The following is a 10,989-nucleotide window of genomic DNA, read 5'->3' as shown; positions in this document are numbered from 1 at the left end:
GTTCGTTGACATTCCTCAAAGGTGCGTCTCGGAGTCTAAAACGGTCCCTGCTTCTTCGAGGATTCGATCCTTTGGCTATCTTTTTCTTACTTGCTCGTGTTTGTGATAAAAGATTGAATAAGAAGACATTCTCCTTTCCCAAAGTACTTCATTCTTCAATGTCGTCATCGGTTATAGCCAACGGATTTACGACAACGGAAACGGAAACCTCTAGTATATAACGAGCTTTAGTCGCTTGGACGGATACACGAAGGTGGATTTGACCATGGATTTTGGTCTATATGCTCTATTGTCATTTTGAATATCTTTGTCTACTTCTATCTTGCATTCCCAGCACGCTATTTAGACAATAAACACATACTGCATCTCGATAGAGAATAGCTTCACAAATAGTATATAAGACATTCTGTGTTCTTGATAATCAAAACATCCACAAATATTAATTCCAACGACTTACAGTCTTTTTCCATTGTTGCTCTTTATTTCATTTATCATATACATATCTCGTCATTAACCTAGATAAGCAGCTACTTGGAATGGATTGACTTGGTTGCCATCCTTGTCGAAATGGAGAGGAACGTAGCATTCTTTGCAAAGGTAGGCAGGAACTGTGCCGCTCAATACATCGTCGACCGTGATGTACCTTAATATCTAGGAATAAGGACTCTTGCGAAAAAAACGAAACGTATAAAGTGATTCGCACTTACACGGCCGGTAAAGTCAGGCACATAGTGCATTTATGTCGTATATGTTGCTGATTGTAAAACGTGCGAGGAAAAATATTCTGTTTGCCATCACGACACCTTTCATATATTCTATTTTTTCATTAGATATTGACAATCATAGCTGACGTTATACAAGCCTACCTTATATCTCTGACCATAACCAGATGCTGGCATCCATTCTGATGTATAAATAGATATGGATGATCAAGTCTAAGTTCCAAATCCTCAAATTTGGTTTCCTGCATCTTGGCTTTCTCATACAGTGCTAGGTTCTCCTGGGTATGGCGTCCATTTTCCGCGACCCATTTTCGGATAGGTCTATAAAATTTGAGTTTGTAAGGTGTTCATCATGCTAGTTGGCAGCTAAATATCATATACTTACTCACTATAGTCAGGTTCAGATCCCATGCCCTGTTCTTCTGCACGCGTATCGACATAGAAAATATTTTCAAAGAAGAAACAACTGCCACTTAACTTTTTCTCGCGTGTGTTGAGAAGAACGCCGTTAGGATCTTCATTTTTGTGGTCACGATTCTGTACAAAGTCTTTGAAGCAATAAAGTGCGTCGCGCAGATCTGCCAATGATTGCGAACCTAGTACCTCGATTTCTTGTATCCGCATTGTACTTTTTCTAGGATTATAGATCGCAATAGAAAGAATAGCTTCTGATATCGGGCTTCCTCGAGTGGAACCTTTGGAAAAATTCCATAGTTTCTTTTTCTCATCTTCCTAAATCGAAGAATTAATGTGCAAGAATATCGTATAGAACTATCAAAGTTTACCTGTTTGGGCGTTTCCTTTTGCTGGTAGCAAGCATATTCTCGTTGTCGATTCATCAGATTGATCACATGATCATCACTAAATATTATAATTGTCATTCTGTTAGCATTGCATCAGCGATATTGGGTATCCATAGTACTTACTTTACAGTGTGCAAAGGAGATTCATCCAGATGTTTGACAAGTTTGAGGAACTTCCTTGATAGTTCTGTCTGAGGAATATCCGGATGCGACATGGCACTTATCTCCAGTGAATCGACCTGCCTGAGGTCTTCGTACTCTTCAGATTCTTCATCGTCAGGATCTTCGAGATCGTCTTGTATCGAGTCTTCTGGACTTGCGCTTGATTCTGCTGCTGTTTCCGTTGCCAATTCTGGATAAAGATAGCGTACTATAAGTGTCTCTATAGATTCCTTTTCGTCCATATTCAGAGGATTTGCCTCTGCGGTATCAGATCCACATATACTAGGGGTATCTGCAGATGTTTCTATAACCAGAATAAAAAGTCAGTAAAGGGAACGTTGTGATTCATAATTTTTTTAACCCTCAATGTTACATACCTCTTGCTGTAGATGATCCTGAGCCACTTTCACCATACATCTGTCGAAATAGTGTGGGGACTTTGCTCTCAGCAAGATATTTTCGTTTCTTTGGCACCAAAGGATTCGGGTACATTCGTGGTTGATTAGGATTTTGTGACTTTTGCGTGCTGCTTGCATGGAAGCTACTTAGAACACGTTGTTCGTCTTCAGCGTCAAGAGTGCGATGGGGCAGCACGTCCTTTGCCTGTGGCCGTCTCTTTACAAGTTGATCACCTCCATCCATTTCTCGAATTCTCGACTGCATTTTTCTGCGTTCATATCGAGCTTCTTTGTGATCTCTCAAAAGCGCAAAGAGGGTAGGATCCGTAAACAAATTCGCTGATTCGCAGGAATTGGGTAACCTGTCCGATCTATCCGCTTATTAGCAATGGTCGATCTGTAAAAGCGCTCCAAACATACAAATTCCAGAAACGGATCCTCCTTTTATAATCTCGTAGAAGATCGTCCACGTAGTCTTGCTTCATCAGTTTGTTTTTGAGTAATTCCTCATGCTTTCGACGGAATTCTCGAATGTTGATTTTTGACATTTTTTGGAGTGGCAGCGAAGAAAGAGACGGATCCCAAAAAGGGAAGCCCGCCGTTTGCAGTCGGCTGCATGAAAGAAATTAGGAACACACTTTTGTTTCTTTACAAGCATTTCACGCTTCGCCCGCTGCGCTTGGTTCGCTGAAGCTCATGGCTGATCCAAATCTGTGGAATAAACTCGCATGAATCGATATTTGAGAGAACACTACACCTAAAATCTAGCTTCCTGCTGCTTCGAAACAAATCCGTAAACCGTCTTCTTATCCTTAGCGGTGTATTCCTAGTAAGACTTCTCCTATCAGCTTTCAAGTCTCGCTATTTTCAAGCAAAATCCTGTATCCTCTCAAACATCCCGGTACGTTGACTGCTCTCTCGAGGTGCAGTACGATTTCCGACGCTCAGCTTCGTAGCCGACATGGCCTCTATCCTGATCCGCCACCTCCAACATCAACCGTCTCGCTCCTCTCCTTCGTCTCTTCCTCCGCTTCTCGCGATGCATCACTTCGAGTCCTCTGTCGTGCTTTTATTTTATTTCTATAACAAGCCGACCACATGGGTACAAATATGTCTACTGGTTTACTTTGCTGCGGTGGACACAATCTGATAAACAAACACTAGGTGCGCGGTCTGGTCCCTCAAGCAATTTGAGAATTACCCCTTCGAGGTGTAAGTATCAATTATGATTACCCAGCAGCAGCGCAAGATACTAACGTAATGCTCTTAGAAATTCCTTTGTTCCCAATCAACTACATTTGCTACTCGCTGTTGACTTCTTCATATTCATTCCTGTATTGCCTTTAACTTTGATTATTTCTTTTTAATATAAAGATTTCTACAATGTAATTTACAGAGGCCCGAATGGCGCCAAAGGTGGTGCTTCGGTTCGCTCGGCTGCTCTCAGCTTTGCTGATCTGCTTCGCATGTTTTCAGCGCGCTCCTCTTGCGAAGCTTTGACAACGCGTTTCGTGCATAAAGTAAACGAGGCATCGCCCCATTCCTTGATAGGTGCTTGGAGCTCGATTTTGCCACGCATGGCTTGCCTGTAGGCTTCTTTCGCACTTGCAAACTTCCGGGAATCTTGCACATTTCTGCGTCCGGCACAGTGGTTCAAAAATGTCTTTACGATACGATCTTCGAGGGAATGGAAAGTTACAACGACCAGGCGTCCTTTGGCTCGTAGCAAATATTCACTTGAGCGCAGAGCAGATTCCAATTCACCAAGCTGTCCCGAATACATGTTAGAAAATTATTACGCTTTTCATCAGGCGCAAAACATGGCTACCTCGTCGTTGACATGGATACGTATTGCTTGGAACGTCCGCGCTGCAGAGTTGCGTACCATGTCATCGTCACCGCGCTGCCACCTTGGCTGTGGACATGCTTTGTTAACGATGGCTGCTAGCTCTGTAGTAGTTTCAATTGGACGTTTGTGCCTTGCCGATACGATGGCGGACGCGATCTTCCGAGATAATCTATCACCGCCATACTTGAAAATTGTTGGTAAAGTATTTCCAGTAGATGCACATGCTAATGCGTTACCTTATAGATGATATCTGCCAAATGGTTTTGATTGTAATAGTTGACTACTTCGTACGCTGACACAGACTTGTGCAGAAGCCGCTCTTCTTCGTCAAATTTCTTCTCGCTGCTTTGTTTTCCTCTTGAAAACATGCGCATATCCAGTGGTCCCTCCAATTGATACGAGAAACCCCTAGAAGCAGTCTCAAGCTAACAAAAGATATCTTTAGACCACAAAGATTTTTGAAAAAAAATGTCAATGGCTCGACATGGTTTGTTACCTGCGCACTCGATACTCCAATATCCATAACTAGACCATCAAAGCAAGGGCGGCTGAGGAAAATTTAACTTTTCATGCTCCCTACATAAAAGTGTATAACGAGAAGACTTACTCCCATTGTAAACCTTGCTTCACGAGCCGATTAATCTCCCCGAAGCGTCCTAACAACGGAAAAAGCCGTCCACTTGCAAACGATTAGAAAGCGTCCATGGTAACTTGCTTGGTTTTCAGGGCTTACCGGTATTCATCATGTTGTGCTAACTGCAATGCTTTTTCATAAGCAGCCGGGTCTTGATCCACAGCTACCACTTTGCAATCGCAGCTATCTACGAAGCATCCAACCGAATTAGAACCCTTTGCTGCTGCTACTTGTATTCCCCCATCTCTCCGTGCCTTTCCCCCTATCTTTTTTTCTGTCTTTCTTCTTTCTTTCTCTTCTATCCTCGACTGTGCCCGTATATTTTCTTCGTTACTCCCAGTAGCTAAATATCCCCCATCCCTTCAACGCGCATGTATCCATTCCCCTGGGAGAAACTTTTCTTATTCCGTTTGTCGTGCAACCGTCCCAGCCATGGGCGGTGCAGCTTATACATGTATCGTAATATACGTCTCCCGTCAAACTTTACCTAAGAGTGCACGTGTATAACCGCCATCGCCAAATGTCAAATCGCAGTACGTGTTCCCCGGCTTGGGCGACAGATATTCCATTGCTTCCTGTAACAGGACAGGTTTGTGGATCGTCTCGAAAAGGGCACTGCTGAACGATCGATTTATGCATCGAGTGAATTCAAGCCATCGATGAACTCGACATGATCGTATGCTGATCGTACGTGAAACGAGCCACATTGTTTAAAAATGGAAAAAGAACTTTGACGCGCTGTATTGTGTAAATGTTTGTGCGTGTGTGTTGTGTTTGAACAAGATTGTAGAGAGAAAGAAAGAAAAATGAAAAGAGAGCGTTGTTTGTTTGTTCATTTGTGATGGTAATTATGAAGACTAGAGCTTCTATGTAATACTCGTATATGTATACTGGTAAAGAGGAAGAAAGACAGAGAAAAGAAGGGAATATAAGGGAATATAGTTTGTGTATACATCATTTACATGATGGCAGGTCTTTTGGTCATGGTATTGACCGAACACCTAGATGGAATATATCCGTGTCAGTGTAATCTACATTCGTATTGGTGATCTATCAAGAACCTACATCCAGATGCGTGTCTTGTAAATCTTGAAAAGTTCCCGTACTAGTTCTCTGAAATCGACTCGTCGGTCGGCTACAAAGTAAAATGTCAACTTGCGGCGGTCCCACTGGTACTCAGCGTCCACGATATCCATAAGCAGCTTCTTCTGCTTGCTCTTCGTCTGGCAAATGAGCAATGCCTTTTGCTCGTCCTGGCGCTTGGTCACGAGCAAAGTGATCTCTGCAGAGGTTGCAAGACGACACACGCGCTTGGGTGTCGTCGTAGATTGCTGCTGCTGCTGTTGTTGTTGCTGCACGGCTGCAGCGAGACGAGGCTCCTCCCAGATACCGGTACTGGTTGAATGCATCAAGAGCGCAACCTGGTCCGCAGGTAGGTCCTTAGCAACAACTTTGCCTAGATCCCGTCCACGGTCCGCTTCCACAATCACCCAATCGTCCTTTTCTACTGGAATCATGCTGTAGTAAATCTCTGAGCGTCCTGCCTTGAACTCGACCATGCACCACGATATCGGCTGGTCCGAGCAGTGGTTAACTGATTCCAACAGGTCGGATGATAATAAGTTGGTAGGGAGTATATTATTCAGTTGACGCTGCTGCTCACGCAGATAACTCGTGTTATTGCTGCAGACGCTGTTGGCATTGGATGTCGCAGACACTCCCAAGAGCGGACCTGCTAGGGAATGTCGCCGGTATGGTAGCAGGCCAGGTTCTTCAGGGACACTGTGAAGTTAGTGAGAGATAATAGAGTGATTCTGGTCAGTCGGACTATGCAACAGTCGCAATGATTCTATTCGTTATTCCTTACCTAGATAGCACATCACGCGGTTTAAAATACTCATTCGCGATATGCTCGCTTGCACTCGGTAGCGGTGTCAAGGACAAACGGCGAGTGTTTCGAAGCGGCTCGGTGAAGGTATATCGAGAAGGAAATAGGGATTGCGGGGAAGACTCGGGGTGGTTGGATGAGGAGAGGCCTATCCTATCCCATACAGGGGACGCCGGTTGCTGTTGCTGTTCTAGCTGCTTAGTCGTGGTAGGCGACCAGATCGTGGCACCAAAGTGATCGGATTTAGGGCTAGTGTTGGCGCTATCCCACACAGATGCCGCGGAAATCGAAGCTCGCTTCTCGAACAGTGATGGATGATGATGATATTGGCTATGATGTAATTGTTGCTGTTGCTGCGAAGAGAACAAAGGCTCGTTAGCCAATGAGTGTCGTCGGTATGGTAAAGTTGAGTCCTTCGTCTTTGTATAGTTTGCAAAATGCTCAGCCTCTTTTCGCTCGACTGCAGGCGTTGTCGGCGCAGATTCACCGTTTAGAGGGCCTCCCAGCCAAAAAGGTGCTTCGCTCTGCTCCGGACTTTTGCGGTTCGATCGAGACGAGTCAAATATTGACGAGGTATCAAACGAAGATGGAAATTGAAACGGCTTATTTTTGATTCAAATATCAGATTTTCATATCCCACATGAAAAAAATGGTATGAGATATCTACCTTATTATCCCAAGGACTGACAAGCATGGATGAGGACTACTGTTATGATCAGTGCCTTGTGTGATGGAGTCAATAGTGAGAAAATTCTACCTGTTCCAGCATGGTAAATGGAAGAACGATGAGAGAAAGAAGGAAGAAAAGAAAGGGAGCAGCTGAGAAAATGCGAGTATTTACGCTTTTTTGTCTTTGGATGTACTGTGTGTATATGCGTGTGTATGAGAAAAGGTGGTGTGTGTGCCCTTCCTTTTTCCCCAGCACCTTGCTACATAATAGGGAGTTGAAGCTGAATCAAGTGACACATTTCTATTTTACTTGCGTGCTGTGCAGATCATCAGCAAAAGCGAGTATCCAACCAGTGTTGTAGCTATCTCAGCACCGATTAGCATGTGCAGTACTTGCTTTATCCATCGAGCAAGGCTTATGCAGTCTCCTTCTTCATGCTCATTCACATTCGAATTTTACCCCCGCCCCTCCTCCTCCTTTGGAGAACCAAAGGAGTACAATAAATCGTCGACTTGAACACACATTATCCAACTAGCGTCTGTGCCCTATAGACGCTGTCAATTCATCCCAGGTAGTTTACCCCCCTTGGAGATGATAAGGTTGGCAGGTTGGTTGGTTGGCTCTTTTTGTAGCTTGACCCATTTCTCCCTGGACAACCGTTATTCCCACACTGCGTGCTCATCAAAAAAGTTTCCGGTCATTGTATCCAATGCTTTCTGCAGCTAACAACTGCGACAATGAAATCCTATACGTAGTCTGGACTCTATGTTCCGTTTGGCGCGGTTCCCTGCGATTTTGAACCCCAGTGGAAAGACAAACAAGTTTGACTGGTTGCATCTTTAAAAAAATCTCCTGATCATGCAGCGCATGAGTTGCGTTTATCAAAAATGGAAAAAGGCATTATCCTTGCTCTAAAAACATTTTCTCGAGTAGAGGAAGGAAGGAAACAAATAATAGAATGCTTTATTCGTCAATTAAATGCATGGATCTTAGTTTCAGATAGCAAGAAAAGATTTCAAAAATGGCATTAGTCTCCGAAAAGACGTAACTATCCCTTTTAGTTTATATCACAGTATCATTCTGGACAAGTTGGCAGGCCAGATCTAGCTGACTGTGCCCGTGGTATCCATCGTGAATATATTTACTGGCTTCCGGGGGGCGGATAGAGCGCGCGCTTGGCAGCTATCTGATGAATCGCTGTCAGCCGCCGGGAGTCAGTGGATAGGCACTTGCTGCGTGGACGGCATTGATGGTGGCACTACAACTCATTAGGTCAGGTGTCAACACGCGAACCCGTGTAACATATGTGCAACTTACTCCGCGCCTCGCTGATGCAACTAGCGTTGCTGATATGGCGTTTGCCATGACCGCGTTTGCCGTGTTTCTTCTTCTTATGGCTGTTGGATCGTTTGACTCGTTTTGGGCAATCTTCTTGAAGCTCCACTGGTGCTGGTTTTTTCAGGCAACTCTTGAGTGGAGTGGGAGGTGCCGCAGCAGCAATTGGCGTGTCTTCTGTTTGACAGCCATTCTCTTGAACAATTTCAGATACGATCAGTTCGCAGAGCATATCTTGATTTAGCTGCCGGCGCTCCCATTCTTCCCGGTTACGTCTAGTAGCCTCTTTGCGACATTGCTGGAGACTGGGAAGGATATGGACTACATTGTGTGACAAGTCAAAGCTAACTCTGCGTTTTTCTTGTTGCTTTAACAATAAGCGTCGTTAGTCCAAGTTCCTTCGCAAAGATCGCTGTTGTTTAAGGGATATTTACCTGTACTTCTTTTTCATCATTTCGGCGAGATTCACGAGGCATGAGATGGAGCGTAAAAGAGACAGTGAGAAACAGTACACTGCACCACTCTGCGCGAATCACCTTTTTTGGTCTTTTCTGAGTCAAAATGTTGGACTTTTGATATCGCAATCAAATTTCGCCGCTTCAAACATGCTGAAACCTCTAGAAACTTGGTCAAGATGACAAATAATGGCAGCAATATCGTTATCGTAATACTTGCAAGGCCTAGAAATTACACGATGGACTTTTTGCAATCTATGGGTACTTTAAACCAAAAATGCTACACAGTATTTTGCAGAGCTGCAGCGCAACAATTTATTGTTATGACATTTTATACTTTCGGCCCAGATAATGCCTACATGGAAAGCGAACGTAATGGAAGCTGAGTAGCCGGCTTGAACGAGAGCAATAATTGAAGAATTTCTCTTCAAAATATCTTATCGCTAAGCATCGTTACATTTCGCCTAGATCAATACTCTGTGAATTACGACGCGCTCTATAGCCTGAGCGATATTTCACACAGAGGAGTCTCCACTTGGGTCTACATCAATGAGTATATTTACTATGACACTAAATTTGCACCAGTTTTAGACCAAAGCCTATTTTCGCGTGATCCATTCATTTGGACACTGGCTGAAAGAATTTGTGCTTTGCAGCCTCAATTTCACTCATTTACACATTATCATTATCAGCATCTATCAGATATGCGAAGAGTTTATTTGCGCATGACCTAAAAAATCTATTCGTCTTTCTAAGGATATCTGCTCTAGAAGTCCGGAACGAGAAGCTGTCTTGCTGCCTTGGAGAAAAGCCAATGAAAAGTAACTGATAGATTACTTTCAGTCACCTTCTTGAAGATCGAATCCTTGGGAACGTGTACCATAGAGAAACAAAAGTACTTCTTTGGTTCGCTGGTAAATGCACGTTCAGAGTAACATAAAGGGAAGCAAGGTTTGCATTATCATCTTGCGGTGTGAGTCCGGAGGCGACCTGGTCCCAAACCTACGCGTTGTCATCATAGCGCTGCTTCCAGTGAAGTCGCCCGTGGTGCCCTAAGATGATAGATCATCCACCAACAGACCTGGTGCAGGGAGGTACCACCGCAATGAGCCAGGGATCGGACCTGTCCAAACAGCAACAGCTGATATCAGAAAGCGCAAAGTACCCATATGGGATCCATATGGTGGAATCCACCCGTTGAAACCTATCCCGGAACGCATTACACCACTGAGTAGATCCAAAGAGAGGACGAGCATGAAGCTTTCCTTCGCTTCAACTTCCAAAAAGAAAAAGAGAGAATAAGAAGGAGAAAAAAGAGGGAGGTAGAAAGGCCGGAACAAGGCCTTGATGCGAGCAACACACTGCTCACCTCGAGTCGACCCCGTGTCGATACTACGACGCCAGGATGTTGTCCAAGCTGGAAGTCCCCAAACCCCATCTGGAAGATCAAAGTCGCAAACGCTGCTTACGTTGAACGTCAACTGGTTCCAACCATTTGACAAGAGCGGTCCTTATTCCTGCGGTGCGATCTACTTGGTCATCGACAACTTGCTTCGGAGCGAGTGCTTCAAGAAGCAGAACGTCCATCTTGGTTGGTGAAACGGTGAGCATTCCGTATCCATTGCTTGTACATAAGAAAAAAAGAACACGGTCGTGCATGCTACTTTTGCATGCGTCCCAAATTGGCATATAAAGTGATTTGAATAAAGAGTTACTGCCTTGAAGTAGCAACGAGAATTACAATCTTGTCTGTATTCCGTCAACACGTTACGACACGTTGTCCAATATTTATAGCTCTCCAGATGCTGTGCTTAAAGTCATATACTTTATTGTAGCTTGGTAGTTGGCCGATCTCGTATACTCGATCACATGAGAATGCTGGGTGGAACCATATGAGGCCACCGGCCTTTAAAGTGCATATGATATTACTTCCCAGGTTAATCAGCTGCATGTCCCTTTGCAGTCTGCTGTGAACAAGGTTTGGAAAACTATACTATGTATTCACGAGCAACAACAACGTAGACCAAGTCTGTAAGTACTTTACACATATCAGATTAATGGGACCTTATTCAC

The 10,989-nt window shown here is 44.1% G+C and overlaps 6 protein-coding genes across 6 annotated transcripts in view; 1 reads left to right on the top strand and 5 right to left on the bottom strand.

Annotated features, from left to right (window-relative positions):
* Positions 1-510: 510 nt before the first annotated feature.
* On the bottom strand, positions 511-2,633 carry VTP01DRAFT_1441 (uncharacterized protein; the record flags this gene model as incomplete). The annotated part of the gene is made up of 8 exons (XM_069379792.1): positions 511-643; positions 708-815; positions 867-1,043; positions 1,108-1,454; positions 1,508-1,583; positions 1,649-1,991; positions 2,065-2,456; positions 2,506-2,633. 8 exons carry the CDS (start codon positions 2,631-2,633, stop codon positions 511-513), a joined length of 1,704 nt encoding a protein of 567 aa, XP_069238849.1.
* Positions 2,634-3,475: 842 nt separating this feature from the next.
* VTP01DRAFT_1440 (uncharacterized protein) lies at positions 3,476-5,137 on the bottom strand (the record flags this gene model as incomplete). Its single annotated transcript, XM_069379791.1, has 7 exons — positions 3,476-3,853; positions 3,914-4,117; positions 4,171-4,359; positions 4,431-4,482; positions 4,542-4,613; positions 4,668-4,755; positions 5,056-5,137. The coding sequence occupies 7 exons, from the start codon at positions 5,135-5,137 to the stop codon at positions 3,476-3,478; spliced, it is 1,065 nt and encodes a 354-aa protein (XP_069238848.1).
* Positions 5,138-5,526: 389 nt separating this feature from the next.
* On the bottom strand, positions 5,527-7,150 carry VTP01DRAFT_1439 (uncharacterized protein; the record flags this gene model as incomplete). The annotated part of the gene is made up of 4 exons (XM_069379789.1): positions 5,527-5,569; positions 5,634-6,350; positions 6,436-7,058; positions 7,124-7,150. 4 exons carry the CDS (start codon positions 7,148-7,150, stop codon positions 5,527-5,529), a joined length of 1,410 nt encoding a protein of 469 aa, XP_069238847.1.
* A 1,190-nt stretch (positions 7,151-8,340) lies between these two features.
* VTP01DRAFT_1438 (uncharacterized protein) lies at positions 8,341-8,937 on the bottom strand (the record flags this gene model as incomplete). The annotated part of the gene is made up of 3 exons (XM_069379788.1): positions 8,341-8,384; positions 8,444-8,828; positions 8,896-8,937. The coding sequence occupies 3 exons, from the start codon at positions 8,935-8,937 to the stop codon at positions 8,341-8,343; spliced, it is 471 nt and encodes a 156-aa protein (XP_069238846.1).
* Positions 8,938-10,263: 1,326 nt separating this feature from the next.
* On the top strand, positions 10,264-10,515 carry VTP01DRAFT_1437 (uncharacterized protein; the record flags this gene model as incomplete). The annotated part of the gene is made up of 1 exon (XM_069379787.1): positions 10,264-10,515. One exon carries the CDS (start codon positions 10,264-10,266, stop codon positions 10,513-10,515), a length of 252 nt encoding a protein of 83 aa, XP_069238845.1.
* Positions 10,516-10,675: 160 nt separating this feature from the next.
* Positions 10,676-10,989, bottom strand: part of VTP01DRAFT_1436 (uncharacterized protein) — a gene marked incomplete at both ends in the record, with an annotated part of 1,076 nt that continues 762 nt past the window's right edge. The window contains 2 exons of the mRNA XM_069379786.1: positions 10,676-10,822; positions 10,922-10,980. Coding sequence (XP_069238844.1) covers positions 10,676-10,822; positions 10,922-10,980 — 206 coding nt within the window. The remainder of the gene's footprint in view (positions 10,823-10,921; positions 10,981-10,989) is intronic.

This window comes from Rhizomucor pusillus (assembly GCF_041956525.1).
Source record: "Rhizomucor pusillus strain CBS 183.67 unplaced genomic scaffold VTP01scaffold_10, whole genome shotgun sequence".
In the NCBI taxonomy this organism is placed as follows: Eukaryota; Fungi; Mucoromycota; class Mucoromycetes; order Mucorales; family Lichtheimiaceae; genus Rhizomucor; species Rhizomucor pusillus.
The sequence above is the reverse complement of the archived record's forward strand: the minus strand, read 5'-3'. Positions and strand labels throughout refer to the sequence as shown.